At 43.9% G+C, this 15,657-nt stretch overlaps 1 protein-coding gene across 1 annotated transcript in view; it reads left to right on the top strand.

Moving 5' to 3' along the window:
* The first annotated feature begins 9,451 nt into the window (after positions 1 to 9,451).
* Positions 9,452 to 15,657, top strand: part of LOC129706383 (SLIT-ROBO Rho GTPase-activating protein 1-like) — a 150,128-nt gene continuing 143,922 nt past the window's right edge. Inside the window, 1 exon segment of the mRNA XM_055650661.1 lies at positions 9,452 to 9,992. Coding sequence (XP_055506636.1) covers positions 9,926 to 9,992 — 67 coding nt within the window. The 5' untranslated portion in view covers positions 9,452 to 9,925.

The raw sequence follows: 15,657 nt of genomic DNA, 5'->3' as shown, positions 1-15,657 counted from the left end.
ATTCAGAGTAATTTACTTTAATTATTCATCCTTGTACTGCCCTTGCACCCTTTATATTTCCGATGGTTCCTCCAAATCTTTTTCAAATGCGGTTCCATTTTATTACCATTCCTTTTATCAATCAAAAGTATTGAGAGACAGGAGTATTGAGGCAAAGGTAGCTATATGAAGTTCAGTTATAGTTCAGTCTAGACCTCTCCAAATCTTCCCCCGTTATCAGACTTAAGAACAGTCCTTCCATACACGCCTGATTTTCCATACGACCTCACTGCGAACACTGTATTTTTTTTCTCTGGAATTGTCATGCTACAGAATGAGAAACTATATTCTGCACTTTGTTATATTTTCTCTTTACTTTACCTGTTGATTTTGTGTATGGTTTGATAGTATTCAAGTATGGTATTTTAATTAGTTTGGTCTAATTTAGCGATACAGCGCGGAAGCAGACCCTTCGGCCCACCAAGTCCACGCCGACCAGCGATCCCCGCACACTAACACTATCCAACACACACAAGGGACAATTTACAATTTAACCAAGCCAATTAACCTACAAACCTGTATGTCTTTGGAGTGGGGAAAAAACAGAACTCCCAGAGAAAACTCATGCAGTCACAGAGAGAACATGCAAACTACGTACAGACAGCACCCATAGTCAGGATTGAACCTGGATCTCTGGCACTATAAGGCTACAACTCTACCTCTGCGTCACCGTGCCACCCCCATTATCTGATTTGATTGTGTAGCAGGCAAACAAAAGGCTTTTCACTGTACCTCGGTACACATGACAATAATAAACCTAAACATAAGCCAAATGAGCTCCAGACATAAGACTAAGTGATCTCTTCCTGGGGAAATGTTTCTCACTTGTTGTAAAACACTTCCAGTCAAAAAAAATATCCTCTTTACGAAAAACATTTTGTCAGACTTTTTCCACCCAAGACTTGAGATATTTCTGAATCAATTTCTTCATCATAACATCTTCCTCCTCCCCAATTAATGACAATAATCTTTCTCTTTTATTACTCAGAAAAATAAATCTCTATTCCAGTGTAAAATCTAGATTCAGGAACAATTTCTTCCAAGCTGTTATCAGACAACTGAACCATCTTCTCACCAGCTAGAGAGCGGACATGACCTTCCATTTACCTCATTGAAGACCCTTTGAACTATTTTTAACCAGACCTTATCTTGAACTAAATAATATACACTTTATCCTGTAACTGTACATTGTGGATGGGTTGATTGTAATCATGTATAGTATTTCCTTTGACTGGAGGATAGCACGCAACAGAAAAGCTTTTCACTGTACCTCAGCACACGTGATAATAATAAACAAAACTAAAAAAATAAATTAAGCTAAAAGGCTCAATTTGCCATAATTTCCAGCTTTAACCTTTCATTACTAATGTTACTTTTGTGATTTTCTACTGTGCATTGTTCCCATTCCTTCTATCCAGAGATGCTGCCTGGCCCGCTGAGTTACTCCAGCATTCTGTGTCTGTTCCCAAGATAGAGTTCTGTGGTGTATATATTAAATGTGGTTAACCAATATTTTGTCCCGTTCAGACATCACCAGGAAGTTTTCGGTTTGCATGTTACTGTTACATTATGGTCTGATCCAAAGGAGGAAAAAAAAGCTTCTTTTGAAAAATAGAAAACCTGCTGTGTGTTCTCAGCAGGTCAAACAACATCAGTGCTGAGAGAAGAAAATAAGAGTTAGCATTTTGGTTTGATCACCTTTATTCAAAACCCCTTTCTTTCTGTGATTGTTTTAAATTGTTACAAATAATACACAAAAAAACAAATCAAATGATGCTGGAAATCTGAACTGATCAGATTTATTATTATCAGGGAATACTCCCCTGACCAGGCAACTTCTGCAGAGACGTAAACAAAAACACAGGTAATGAATGATTCAGGTCAATAATCATCAGAAATGTTATCACCTTGAAATATAAACTCCATTCCTTTCTTCACAGGATAAATGACAACGCTGCTTTTAAACAAACCATCGGCAGCACAGTGGCGCAGCTGGTAGAACTGCTGCCTTACAGCGCCAGAAACCTGGGTTCGGTCCTGACATCGAGTGGTGTCTGCGTGTGGAGTTTGTACGTTCTCCGTGGGACCGCATGGGTTTCCTCCGGGTGCTACTGTTTTCTCCCGAATTCCAAGGACATGCAGGTGTGTGAGTTGATTGGCTTCTGTAAAATTGCCCCTTTGTGCGTAGGGAGTGGTGGGAAAATGGGATAACATAGAACTAGTTTGAACAGGTGATCGATGATCGGCATGGACCCGGTGGGCTGAAGGGCCTGTTTCCATGCTGTACCTCTGATCTGTGCAACCTGCAGGTCTGATCGTCAGATGGAGAGTCTAAAATGTCGTCCATACTTTTTCTCCAGAGGAGCTGCCTGTCTACTCTGAGTTACTCCACCACTTTGTGTCTATCTTCGGTATATACCAGCATCTGCAGTTCCTTTTCGACACAACCTGCAGGTCTTGTGCCTAAGATCTGCAATCTCTCCATTATGGTATCATTTAAAACTAGCCTCCTTCATCAAACTTCCCTAATGTCTACAGATTTGTGGATATTTCTGTGTGATTTCATGACCATGAAGTGCCCTGGGGCAATTTGTCTTGTTAAGGCACGAGGTAAAGTACAAATTGTTTTGGTATTGCTCCTTTAGGTACATTCCTGACTGTGTATTCCCACACTCCATGAATGCCCATGAACCTCCCTGCATTCAGCTCCTGCATAATGCAAGATACAGGTCAAGAGTGTTTTATTGTCGTGTGTCCCAAACAGAACAATGAAATTCTGACTTGCAGCAGCACAACAGAACATGTCAGCATAGTACTCTGGGAACAATATAATAAACTGGAAAAAAAGGTTATGTGTGTGTGTGTGTGTGTGTAATATATAATATATTCATTCATACACACACATACATATAGAACCGTTTGTGTGTGTGTGTCTATACATGCGAAATATCTGGAATATATGTCCTTTAATGTGTCTATAGATAGACACACACACACACATATATATACATATGTGTGTGTAGACATACACACCCATTCAATAAAAACAATGATAATAGTGCAAAAAGACAAAACCAAATTCAAGTCTACTGTATGTTGTTTCTGAGCTTATTTGGAGATTGTATTGTTCAACAATAACCTGATAGTTGTAGGGAAGAAGCTGCTCCTGAAGCTGAACATTACAATTTTCAGGCTCCTATATCTTCTTCCTGGTGGCAGGCATAATTTATCAGTTTTCTAGGATCATGGGTTGTTCACTGATCTTTCATTGCTGGGCTTGGATTTTAATCCAAAGTGGAACAGTGAAGTAAAAATTTCCTTTTGTCCTTTGGCTGCAAGGAATTTGTGAATGATACTTGACGAGAATAAATGGCAGCTACTGCAAAACCATGCCATTGCAATTTCCATCCCATACAAAGGATAGCTGTGGAGGTACGAGAGAGGAGAGAAATTGCTACACTGCAGCAGTGGAGGATAATTTGTAGTGCTGCTGATTTATGTTTGTAGTAGACTATAAAGAGGCTTTCCCGCAAAGGCCCTGAAGCTGAATCTGAAGCGCTGAACCACTATTTGTCTAAAATATTGACTACAATATTGTCTACAAAAACAGAAACGACAGCCTTGATCAAATGGCGGATCAGATTCAATGGAGTGAATGGTCTAATTCTGCTCCTGTGTCTTACCATTTATATTTCAGCACCATAATTCTGCATCATTATTTAAAATTACACCAAATTATATATTAAACAAATATTATTTTTCATGGGCAGTACAGATATTTTATTGTTTCCAATTTCTGCAAGATCTCATCACTAGCAAAAATACAATTACAATATTACTATATACTAGACTAAGTGTGATCCGTTGGGTCCCAGCTTCACACGGGAGGGCTGGTCCCCCAACGCAATATTCCACCTCTCCACCAATTCCAATATACACACACACACAGACTCACACTCACACACATCACCTCACACACACACATACACACACCCACACACATACACTCACACACACATACACTCACACACACACTCACAAACTGACACACACACATACTCACACACACTCACAAACTGACACACACACATACTCACACACACACATACACTCACACACTCACATACACAAATACACACTCACATACACTGACTCACACACCATATATATGATAGTAAACTTTCTTGAATCTACTCACACGGCTGAGCGCGGGGCTCTCCACTATGGGGCTTCCGCAATCAGTGGCACTTCCGCAATCAGCATGACCTCTGCACTCACCGGAAATTACGCAATCAGCGCGACCTGTCCACTAAGGGGAAATCACAAAATGAGCGTGACTTTTGGACTAAACACAGTTGGACCTAATAAAGCATTTATTCCTTCCAAACACAGTCGGACCTAATAAAGCTTTTATTCCTTCCAAACAGTCGGACCTAATAAATCATTGCAGTTTCAAGCACAGGCAGGGCAGCAGGCCAAACAACTCAAGGCATTGTCATTTCATTTCATTTCCAATTAAGTATTGCACTTGTCATTAAGGGCTAACAAATCATTTATTGCAAGTACATTGCAGAGTCACAGTTCAGTTGATTCACAGCTTAGAATGATAGTCGTGGCCTCTCCCTCGCGATCTTGCAGGATGACTGACTGACGTCCAGGCATCCGGGGTTTTATAGTCCTGCCCCCCCCCAGAAGGGGCGTTATCCTTGGGGCTGGCTCAGCGGAGGAAGACTGTGAGTAAGATAACCAAAAATCACATTGATACAGGGTAGCGTTTTTTCTAAAAATCAATATACAGCGCAGACAGGAAGTGGTCAAGATGAGACTTTTAATTATATAGATTACTATAGCAAATAGCAGAGAGTTGTGGTCGCAGACCAGACCATCACAGAAACCAACCTCCCTTCCATTGACTCCATCTACACTTCATGCTTCCTCATCAAGGCCACCAGCATAATCAAGAACCAGTCTCACTCTGGTCACTTCATCTTCTCTCTGCTCCCATCAGGCAATAAGTATAGAAGTGTGAATACGCACACCTCCATATTCAGAGATAGTGTTTTCCCAGCTGTTATCGGTTGTTGAATCATCCTACCAACAACCAGAGAGCGGTCCAGAGCTAGTATCTAATGTTTTGAAGACTCGCGGACTCTTTCATCAGACTTTACTGGACCATATCTTGCACTAAACGTTAGTCTCTTTATCGCGTATCTGTACACTGTGGATGGCTCGATTGTAATCATGTATTGTCTTTCCACTGACTGGTTAGCACGCAACAAAAGCTTTTCACGGTACCTCGGTACACGTGACAATGCAATGTAAATTAGACTACAGTTAATTTAAGAGAAAGGCACAGAAGGAATTGCAAATGCTGGAATCTTGAGCAAAACACAAACGTGCTGGAGTAACTCAGCAGGTCAGGCAGCATCATGGAGAAAATGGATAGGTGACGTTTCAGTTCGCGACCCTTCTTCAGACTGTTAATTGAATCCACATTGCTGTGGGCTGAATATTGGCCAAAGCACCTGGAGAATCCACTGTTTTATTATTTTTCTGTTCACTTGAGTACAGGAGTGTGACTCAGAGTCTCTCTGATCATTATGTTTGAAGTCCTACACCAATATGTCGACTTAGATTACTTTGCCAAGTTGTGTGGGAGAAATGCAAACTGAGCCTAGCTGACACAACTGTGACCGTATTATTTCACTCAGAAGAGATGTTGAAGAGTCAAGTGCAGTTAATTGTCATATGTATTTCCCTACTCTTTGAGAACTCTGGATTCTTCATTCTCCAACCTCTTACATATCTTTCATCCTCCTCTGGGTGATCATTCATTCATCTGCCTTCCCAAACAATTCCAGTCCTGAACCACTCTACCTCTCTCTCGTGAAGTGAACGCTAAAAGTCAACTTGAGTCCTTGGTCACCTATTCCTTTTCTCCAGAGATGCTGCCTGACCCGCTGAGTTACTTCAGCTTTTCGCGTCCCATCTTCGGTTTTGTTTGGTAGACAACAGACGCTGGAATCTTGAGCAAAAGAGCAGACTATTGGAGGAACTTGGTGGGTCAGGCAGCATCTGTGGAGGGAAAAAGACATAGGGTAGGAGCCCAAGCTCTAGGGAGAGGTTAACCAGGCCAGGACTCTATTCCTTGGAGCACAGGAGGATGAGGGGTGATCTTACAGAAGTGTATAAAATCAGGATGGAATTGATAGGGTTAATGCACAGTCTTTTACCCAAGGTAGGGGAATTAAGAACCAGCGGACATAGGTTTAAGGTGATAGGGGAAAGATATCAGAGGAACTCGTTGGGCAACTTTTTCACTCAGGGTGAGTATATGGAATGAGCTGCCTGAAGAGGCAGTTGAGGCAGGCACAATAACAACATCTAAAAGACACTTTGACAGATACACGGATAGGAACGGTATAGTGGGATATGAGGCAAATGCGGGCAAATGGGACTAGCTTAGATGGGGCATCTAATTCTGAAGAAAGGTTCCAACCTGAAACGTCACCTATCCAAGTTCTCTAGGTTTGCTGCCTAACCCGTTGAGTTACTTCGGCACATTGTGTCTTTTTTTAAAAACAGAAAAGCTTAATTATATTAGGAAAAAAAGCAAAGACCTGCACGCTGGTGCCTGTTCCGTGCCAATGTTTGAACTGAAATTACTGAGCCACATTGTGCTTGAAATGTTATCAAATAATAACTTGGATTTTATACATTCTGGGTTTTCTGCAGGGAAGCGTTAATGATTCCAAAACCTAAATGTGTGACCGTGAACAACAATTGTACTTCCTTAATGAGGAAACTGACTTAAGAAAAAGATTAAATTTGAGCTGCTGCCTCACAGATCCAGAGACCTGGTTTTGATCCTGACCTCAGGTGCTGCCTGCATGGAGTTTGCACATTCTGCCTGGGTTTCTCCAGTTTACTCCCACATCCTGAAGGCTGGTAAGTTAACTGGCTGCTGTTATTGTACCCTAATGAGGTGAGTGGGGACAGTGATGGAAATATGAAGACATTTAAAATTAAATGGATTTTGCAGGAAACATGTTCCCGATGTTGGGGTAGTCCAGAACCAGGGTCCACAGTTTAAGAATAAATGGTGAGCCATTTAGAATGGAGATGCACCCATTGTCTATTGTCTAGAGATTGATGTGTTGTTTGTGTAAGGGGCGAGTTGATGGTTAGTGTGGACTTGGTAGGTTGAAATGCCTGTTTCCGTGCCGTACTGTAACTCTCTTGAACACTACGAACTACCAACTGCCTTGATTGTACTAGGGACTTAGGGCTTTGTTTTATTTTAATTTGCACAAATTGTTTTGTTTTATTTATGGAATTCTTTGATTAACGTCAGTTTGTTATATTATCTATCGAGTACGGCGCTTACAATCATGTTGTGCTGCTGCAAGTAACAATTTCATTGTTACATTTGGGTACATTTAGTTTATTTAAGTTTAGTTAAGTTTAAAGATACAGTGCAGAAACAGGCCCTTCGGCCGGAGTCTGCGCTGACCAGTGATATCCAGCACTATCCTACGCACTGGGGACAATTTACAATTTTTACCGAAGCCAAAAACGTCTTTGGTGTGTGGGAGGAAACCGGAGCTCCCGGAGAAAACCCATGTGGGAGACGGTACAAACTCTGTACAGACAGAACTGTAGTCAGGATTGAACCCGGGTCTCTGGCACTGTAAGGCAGCAACTTCACAGCTGTGCCTACCATGCGCCACATATGACAATAAAACACTCTCTGAATCTGTAGAAACAAGGAACTGCAGATGCTGGTTTATACCAAAAAGAAGCACAAAGTACCTGCCAGGCAGCATCTCTGGAGAAAAAGGATGGGTGACGATTTGGATCGGAACCCTTCTTCAGACTCTATATGTCTGTTGGGGAGTACTCTGGACAATATGACATTGGCACAAATTAAATTTGGACTGTTGCAGGAAAAAAATGTTATCTTTGAGATGCAAGATCAAAAGGGAAAATATGATTGTAATCCTTAATTGATATAAATGTGAAGATGAGCTGGGTTTAATGCACAATGATTCAGCGTTGTTGGGTGATGTTTGCTGCGCATTAAGTCGCTCCATGTCTATAGCAAGCCCGTAATGGCCACTGCAACCCGAGACTAGAGCTCCATGTGGCTTGGCGTATCCCCCCCCCCCCCCTTCCCCTCCCGTTTTGCAGTTCCGACAAGTTTCTCCAAATTGAGACAGCCACGTAACTGTACAAAGGACCACCGCAGCTGTAATGTTTTGGCCCTAAAAATGGACATTTAATTCTTTTTCTTGCTTTTCAAATTTTTAACACTGCAACAATAACGTGGGAGATGCAACAATAGTGCAGATACTGGGGAGAAAAAAAGATACAAGCATTCAGGTTTTACGTGTGAACTCGCTCGCCTGTTCAAAGAAAACGTGCAGCTGGAAGGGATTTTTTTAATACAATAGCGTGGTATTTATTTCCTCTGTGCGCACCACATCGTAAGCTTGTTTCTATGGCATTTCCGCAAACAAAGCGCCTTGGCCGAAACAATGTTCCAAACGCCTCCCACAACCCTTGGAAACAATTAATTTCATTTGGGAATGCAAGACAGCAAGGGCGTAAAAAAACCGTGGCAAGAATATAACTGAAACCTAATGCTTGTGGGGGGTTGTAACTGCGGCTCAGGTCAAAGCTGTCGCGGCTGAAGCCAGAAAACGGATGCATTTAAAAACATTAGATGTCCTTAACTCCTTGCCTGAAATATCTCTGGACAAAGAAACTAACTGGTTGAAAAAAAGGCGAAAGGAAAAAAACTCGTCAATGAACATCAGAAATCCAAACAATGCAAACACCACCGAATAATAATCAACATTTCACTACTTAATGTGCACTCACACTAAATGTCAACTTGTCCATTTTACTTTGACATTCTCTTACTACATGTTATAAAGTTGCACTTAAAATAAGTGGTTGCAAAATGCATCTGCATTAGCCAGACACATATATTGCAGATGTTTCAGCAATCCCCGGGAGAATAAAAAGTTGTTGGAGCCTCAGACCCTGTTGCATTTCGCTCTCCTTTTGTCTCATTTTATTGAAGCTCGCCTGTATTTTCTGCCCCTGGCGAGCCCGAGCTGGCTGCACCGAGGCCCCGCCCACCTCCTCCCCGACGTCGCCCTCCGGCATTCTATTTTCGAACGTTGCCCGGGCAATGGAACGCGTGGTTGGCTGCCGTGGACGTCAATCACGCCCGGAGGGGCGGGGCGGGTGCGGGGCGAGAGAAGGATGCAGACTTCCGCCATCGCGTTGGGGTGAGTCAGTTGCCTGCCTTTGGAGCTGGCGAGAGTCGCGAACTCGGTAGCGACAAACTTTTGGGCTGCTAAATGCAACGCACAGCAACTGCGCCTCTGCAATAAATCGTTTGCATTTCAATATTTGCAAAAGCCCCGATTAATTTGGAAGGTTTATTTTGCGCAGACTTCACCCCTTTGAGAAACAAATCAAATAGTAAAAGAATATTAAGCGCTGCAGGATCATGTAAAGCGAGGTTTAAAGGGCTGAGAGAGATATACTGGTCTGTCACCGCGGATACATTGTCACCAGCGGCTACATTGCAGAGTTTCCAGCCGATGGAAACGAAACCGTGCTGATTTTTCTGCCAAAATCCGAACAATGCTGTGCAAACTTCTCCAGTGTTCTTGCAACCTGGGGATGGATTGGTGTTGATCGCCGGGTGTTGCTTACCTACCTACCTGTCTTATCTCCCCCTTGGGTGACGGATCCGAATCGGTTTCAACGAGAAAACTGCATGCCAACATCTCCTGGACGTTAATAGAAAGGACGGCGGAGCAAAAGGGGGGGTTTAAAAAGGGATTAAAAAAAAGACTAGGGGAAAAAAATGTCAACCCCCACCAGGTACAAGAAGGATAAAGAGATTGTAACCGAATATGAGACACAAGTGAAAGGTAAGGGTGTCACCTTTATTGACGCTTCATTTGTTTTGCCCAGTAAAGGGTTACGGGTGTGAAAGTGGATGGCTCGTTTTTTCAAATGTTTTTGCACGAAAAATACTATTAAAATGTAGACAGGCGTTTAAAGGAATGGTTGGTGAAATTCGAGGTCGGCTTGTGGTGAGGGTTTCCATTTCAAACGGGAGAATCGATTTCATGTGACGTGTGGCATTGGTTCGAGTTGTGGGGACCGGCCCAGTTACCCGGGTTTGGTTGAAAGATACAGCATAGAAACAGGCCCTTCGGCCCACCGAGTCCACGCCGACCATCGATCACCCCTGTTACCCCACGTTCTCACCCACTCTCTACACACTAGGGGCAATTTACAGAGGGCCAATTAACCTACAGACCCGCACGTCTTTTGGGATGGGGGAGGAAATCCGAGCAAAGCCATTCGGTGACGGGAAGGTCGCGCAAACTCCACGCAAACAGACAGCACCCGAGGCCAGGATCGAACCCGGGTCTCTGGCGCCGTGAAGCAGCAACAACACCAGCTGCGCAACTTTTATAATGCTTACAATTATTCAACTTCAAAATCAATCACCCCTCCCCAAGCGGGATGTGTGAACAAGTGCACGGCGAGATGAGGGAGGGGACACTTGGAGAGAAACTCCCGGGAGATATTTTTTTCTTTCCACGCTGCTCAGAATATTTGCATTGGAAGGGTCAGCAGATGCTGTTTTATCTCAAAGTCAAAGTCAATTTTATCCGTCACATCTATCTTCAGATTATTTTCTGCAGGCGGCAGAAAATGATCCCAAAAGCGGCCGCGGAAAAGTTTGGCGATGGTCCACGGTCAAAGTTGGGAGGCGGGAGCCGGAGTTGAAGCCCTGCCCTTCCCACCCCTACTCGTCCCACCCAGGGGGAAATGACACGGGGAGCATGGAAACTCATCAGACAATAATAACTCAAGTCCCCTGAATCAATTACAGCAGTAACTCACTAAATGCATCTAATATACATTCCTAAATAGTACTACCGAATTGTTCTGTCTGAAGAAGGGTCTCGACCCGAAACGTCACATATTCTCCAGAAATGCTGCCTGACCCGCTGAGTTACTCCAACATTTTGTGTATATCTTCAAATAGTACTACGTAAAGATTATAGAGGAGCTCCTCTATAATCTTTAGTACTACGGGCAGTAACTGCTTCAAGACGAGGCCTTGGGCAGCGCCAGAAACCCGGGTTCGATCCTGACCCCGATGCTGTTTGTGTGGAGTTTGCACATTATTCCTATGACAGCACCGGTTTTCTCTTGGTACTCAGGTTTCCTCCCATGTGCAGGTTAATTGTAAAATTGTCCTAGTATGTAGGGAGTGGAAATGGTCTAACATAGAATTAGTAGTGACCGGGTGATCAATGGGCCAGTTTTCATGCTGTGTCTCTAAAACTGAAAAAAAAAATCTAATATAAATGTGGCAAGTTGCAATGAATGACTAAGAATGAGTTAATGTTGCGATTTCCATTTTCTTCACATCGACCTAGAGGGAGGAGTGGAGGGGATGGATCCGTGTTTGCTGGCGACCTCGAACAGTTCAATTACAATTACAGAACTCGTTCTCCCCTTCGCCAAGCGAGCTAACCGAGTATTGCAGTGCAATGTTGAATTGTTGGCGAATTAGGCTTTAAATAGCATCATTTGCAAATCATTTTACAACGCGTTTTGCAGCCAAGAATGGAATTGATGAGCTGCTCGTTGGAGCTGAAGTCTTCTCGTTTGCTTTTTGCTTTCCGGCGTTGTATCGCGTTGCATTTTGGAATTAACTTAATAAATATATACTCCGATCAAGATTAAAATGAGATCATTTAAGAAGTAGGACAGGTGACTTCATTATACTTGAGCGTTAGTATAAACCTGTCTGTCGTTCAGTGTTCCACAGAGCTTCAACACTTGGGTCATTCTGACCTTAGTGTGGGAGGTGGACTGAAGGGCCTGTTTCCGAACTGCATCTCTAAAACTAAAAACTATAAACCCAATGAATGGTCACTGGCCTGAAACACTAACTCTGTTTCGCCCTCTGCAAATCCACCTCACTAATCCATGTTCCCCAGAGATGCAGCCTGACCTGTTGCATCACTCCAGCACTTTGCAGGTCGGGCAGCATCAGCCGAGGCAAAGATGTGGTAGATGTTTCGGGTTCGGACCCTGCCTCAGAATTAAGACTTAGTTTATTATTGTCACATGTATTACAACGCTACAATGCTGATAACTATATTTTGCACTCTTTCTCTCTATCTTCCCTTTAGTTTAATTTATTATTGTCACGTGTACCCATATACAGTGAAAAGCTTTTTTTGTTGCATACTATCCAGTCAAAGAAAAGATTATACACAATTACCATCAAGCTGTCCATAGAGTAAAGATAAAGGGTACAGCATTTAGTGCAAGGTAAAGTGCACTAAAGGTGTAGGTTCACCAGGTTAATTCCCAGGATGGCGGGACCGACGTATGATGAAAGAATTCCCTGCCCCAGAAGGCAGTGGGGGCCAATTCACTGGATGTTTTTAAGAGAGTTAGATTTAGCTCTTAGGGCTAAAGGAATCAAGGGATATGGGGAAAAAGCAGGAACAGCAGTTACTGATTTTAGATGATCAGCCATGATCGTATTAAATGGTGGTGCTGGCTTGAAGGGCCGAATTGCCTCCTGCACCTAAGGTCTCCAGTGAGGTAGATGGAAGGTCAGGACCATACTCCAGTGGGTGATAGGATGGTTCAGTTGGCTGTTGACAGCTGGGAAGAAACTGTCCCTGAATCTGGAGGTGTGCATTTTCAAACTTCTGTATCTTTGCCTGATGGGAGAGGGGAGAAGAGGGAGTGACCAGGGGTGAGACTGGTCCTTTGATTATGCTGCTGGCCTTGCCGCCGCGGCGTGAGGTGTAGATGGAGTCAATGCAAGGGACGCTGGCTTGCGTGATGGTCTGGGCTGCGTCCACTACTCTGCCTGTTGAGTGGAGTGTGGAGGGGCGATAGTCAGCTGACCTGTTGCATCGTGGCTTGATTCGGCAACTTGAGCACCCAGGAGCGGAAAAGACTACAAAAAGTAGTAAACACTGCCCAGTCCATCATCGGCTCTGACCTCCCTACCATCGAGGGGATCTATCACAGTCTCTGCCTCAAAAAAGCTGGCAGTATCCTCAAGGACCCACACCATCCTGGCCACACACTTAACTCCCCGCTACCTTCAGGTAGAAGGTACAGGAGCCTGAAGACTGCAACATCCAGGTTCAGAAACAGCTACTTCCCCACAGCCATCAGGCTATTAAACTCAACTGAAACAAATCTCTGAACACTAATAGACCATTATCTGTTTATTTGCACTTTATCTGCTAATTTATTGATGTGTGTATATATTTATATAATGGTGTATGGACACACTAATATGTTCTGTATTTGTGCCTACTATATTCCGTTGTGCTAATGCAAAGCAAGAATTTCATTGTCCTATCTGGGACATGACAACCTCTCTTGACTTGACTTGAAAGAGGTAAGGAGGAGGGGAGGGGAGGGGGGGGGGGGGGTCAGAAGCTGGGAGGCTGTAGATATCTGAACTCTCTTTGATATGGCTGATGCCTTGTAAAACACGTCACCAGTGTTTAATACTGCCTCAGCCTAACCTCCCGCTGAAGTCATCTATGTCTCAACCTAAAAAGGAAAATACCCCAGAAATCTTCTCAGCCGCTGGATCCCACCTTTCAAGTCATCCCGAGAAAAGGGTGTTAAAAGCCTTTTTAAAAAAAATACATACTTGTATATGGCATCACAGATGGTTGGGATTTTTTTTGCAAGCTGCATATGAAATTATGGAGCCAGTGTAAACATGATAACTGTTTCCAGGGTGTAAACTTCCAGGAAACGATGATGATTGCATTGTGAAATTGGACATCTGGGAAATAGTTTCAGCAGAGATGTGTCCTGCAGGCTTTTTAAATCGTAATTGTGATTCATATCCTGGGAAGGTGCTGTCAGTAAGACTGACACTTTGTGCATTACCATGTGCGTGATTCATGAAAAGGAAGAGTTGCATTTGAGAAATGTTCCTTCACGGTGGAACTGTTAACCCCTTGTGGAAGCAAGGAACTGCAGATGCTGGTTTACCAAATAAAAAGAGACACAGTGCTGGAGTAACTCAGTGGGTCAGGCAGCATCCCGGGTAACATGGATAGGCATCTGAAGAAGGGTTTCGGCCCGAAACGTTGCCTATTACCTTCGCTCCATAGATGCTGCTGCACCCGCTGAGTTTCTCCAGCTTTTTTGTGTAACCATGGATAGGACCTTTGTGGGCTCCATCTGCCCTTGGTCATCATTGCTATATTTGATTTGTCCTTTTGCATACCTTTCATTCATTTGTTCCTCGCACCTCTTCATGTCTCTAGTTTCCCTCTCTGCTGACTCTCCATCTGAGGAAGGGTCACCTATTCCTTTTCTGTAGAGATGCTGCCTGACCTGCTGAGTTATTCCAGCATTTTGTGACTATCTTCAGTATAAACCAGCAACTGAAGTTCCTTCCTGCACATGGATAGGTGACGTTTTGCGTTGGGACCCTTCTTTAGACTGATTGTAGGGGGAGGAGGGGAGGGGCGGGGGAGAAGCCTAGAGGGAGAGAGGAGGCGTAGGACTAAGCATAGCAGGTAATAGGTGGACACAACCAATGATGATGAGCAGATGGTTGGACAAAGGCCAGAATTATGAAAAGAAAAGGTGTGAGATAAAAAAAAATTGAAGAGTTGTGGATTGTGAATCCAGAGGAAGGCCTGTAGGGTGAGGTAAAAATAGGTACAAGTCTGGGGAGGGGGAGGGGGAGGAAGAGGAAAGAAAGGGGTGTGGAGGAGGAGGGAGGGCTGTTGGTGGTTACCTAACAGTGGAGACTTTACCCCTTTGTAGATCCATGTCTTGCCACTCAAGGCAGTTCCCATCTCCAAGGGTGTAGTTTCTCTGCTCAGACTGAGTACAGGTCCGCCGACATACTTGGTTTACGGAGCCTTTCTGGATTATCCTTTTAACCGCACCATCAGAGGTCACGACCTCCGAGAGGAGTCCAACACTACTGGTCTGTGGAGGCCGCCGGGTGGCCGAGATACCGACCCGCAAAGTAGTCCCTGGAAGTCGGCTATGTCGGGGGGGGATTTCATGTGCGCTCTCGTAATTTTGTCCGGATTTAAGGAGGTGCTGGTCCAAAAGTGGCCGGATAATCAATGTCTCTATCACTCTGTGACAATATTATTGCGGTATAATTGTGCAAACTACTGAAACTGCTTGCCCAGTAACCACCCACCGGCCACTCGATGAGCTGAATGAGCGGCTGGTTGGACAGACTGCATACCGCAGATTCCGCCTGCATTTAGTCCCCTAAAATGAGCTTGGCATTCACACTGCTGCCCTTCGCTTTGTGGGAGGTAGAGGCCGGAAAGAGAAAGTGAATAGATGAAACTCTCAGGCTCCTGTCAGTGGAAGTGGAGAGTTATTGACAGGCCTGTGGTGCAAGTTGTTATTGAGTCTGCCCCAGAGTAACGAGGAGAGGTTGGTGTTGGACAAAGCAGCTGACACACAGCAAAGAACACAAAGTGCTGGAGTAACTCAGCGGGCCAGGCAACTTCTCTGGAGAACATGGATAGGTGACAT

Source organism: Leucoraja erinacea, chromosome 19 (assembly GCF_028641065.1).
Source record: "Leucoraja erinacea ecotype New England chromosome 19, Leri_hhj_1, whole genome shotgun sequence".
NCBI lineage: Eukaryota > Metazoa > Chordata > Chondrichthyes > Rajiformes > Rajidae > Leucoraja > Leucoraja erinaceus.
Note: the sequence above shows the minus strand (reverse complement) of the source record. Positions and strands in the feature narration are given on the sequence as shown.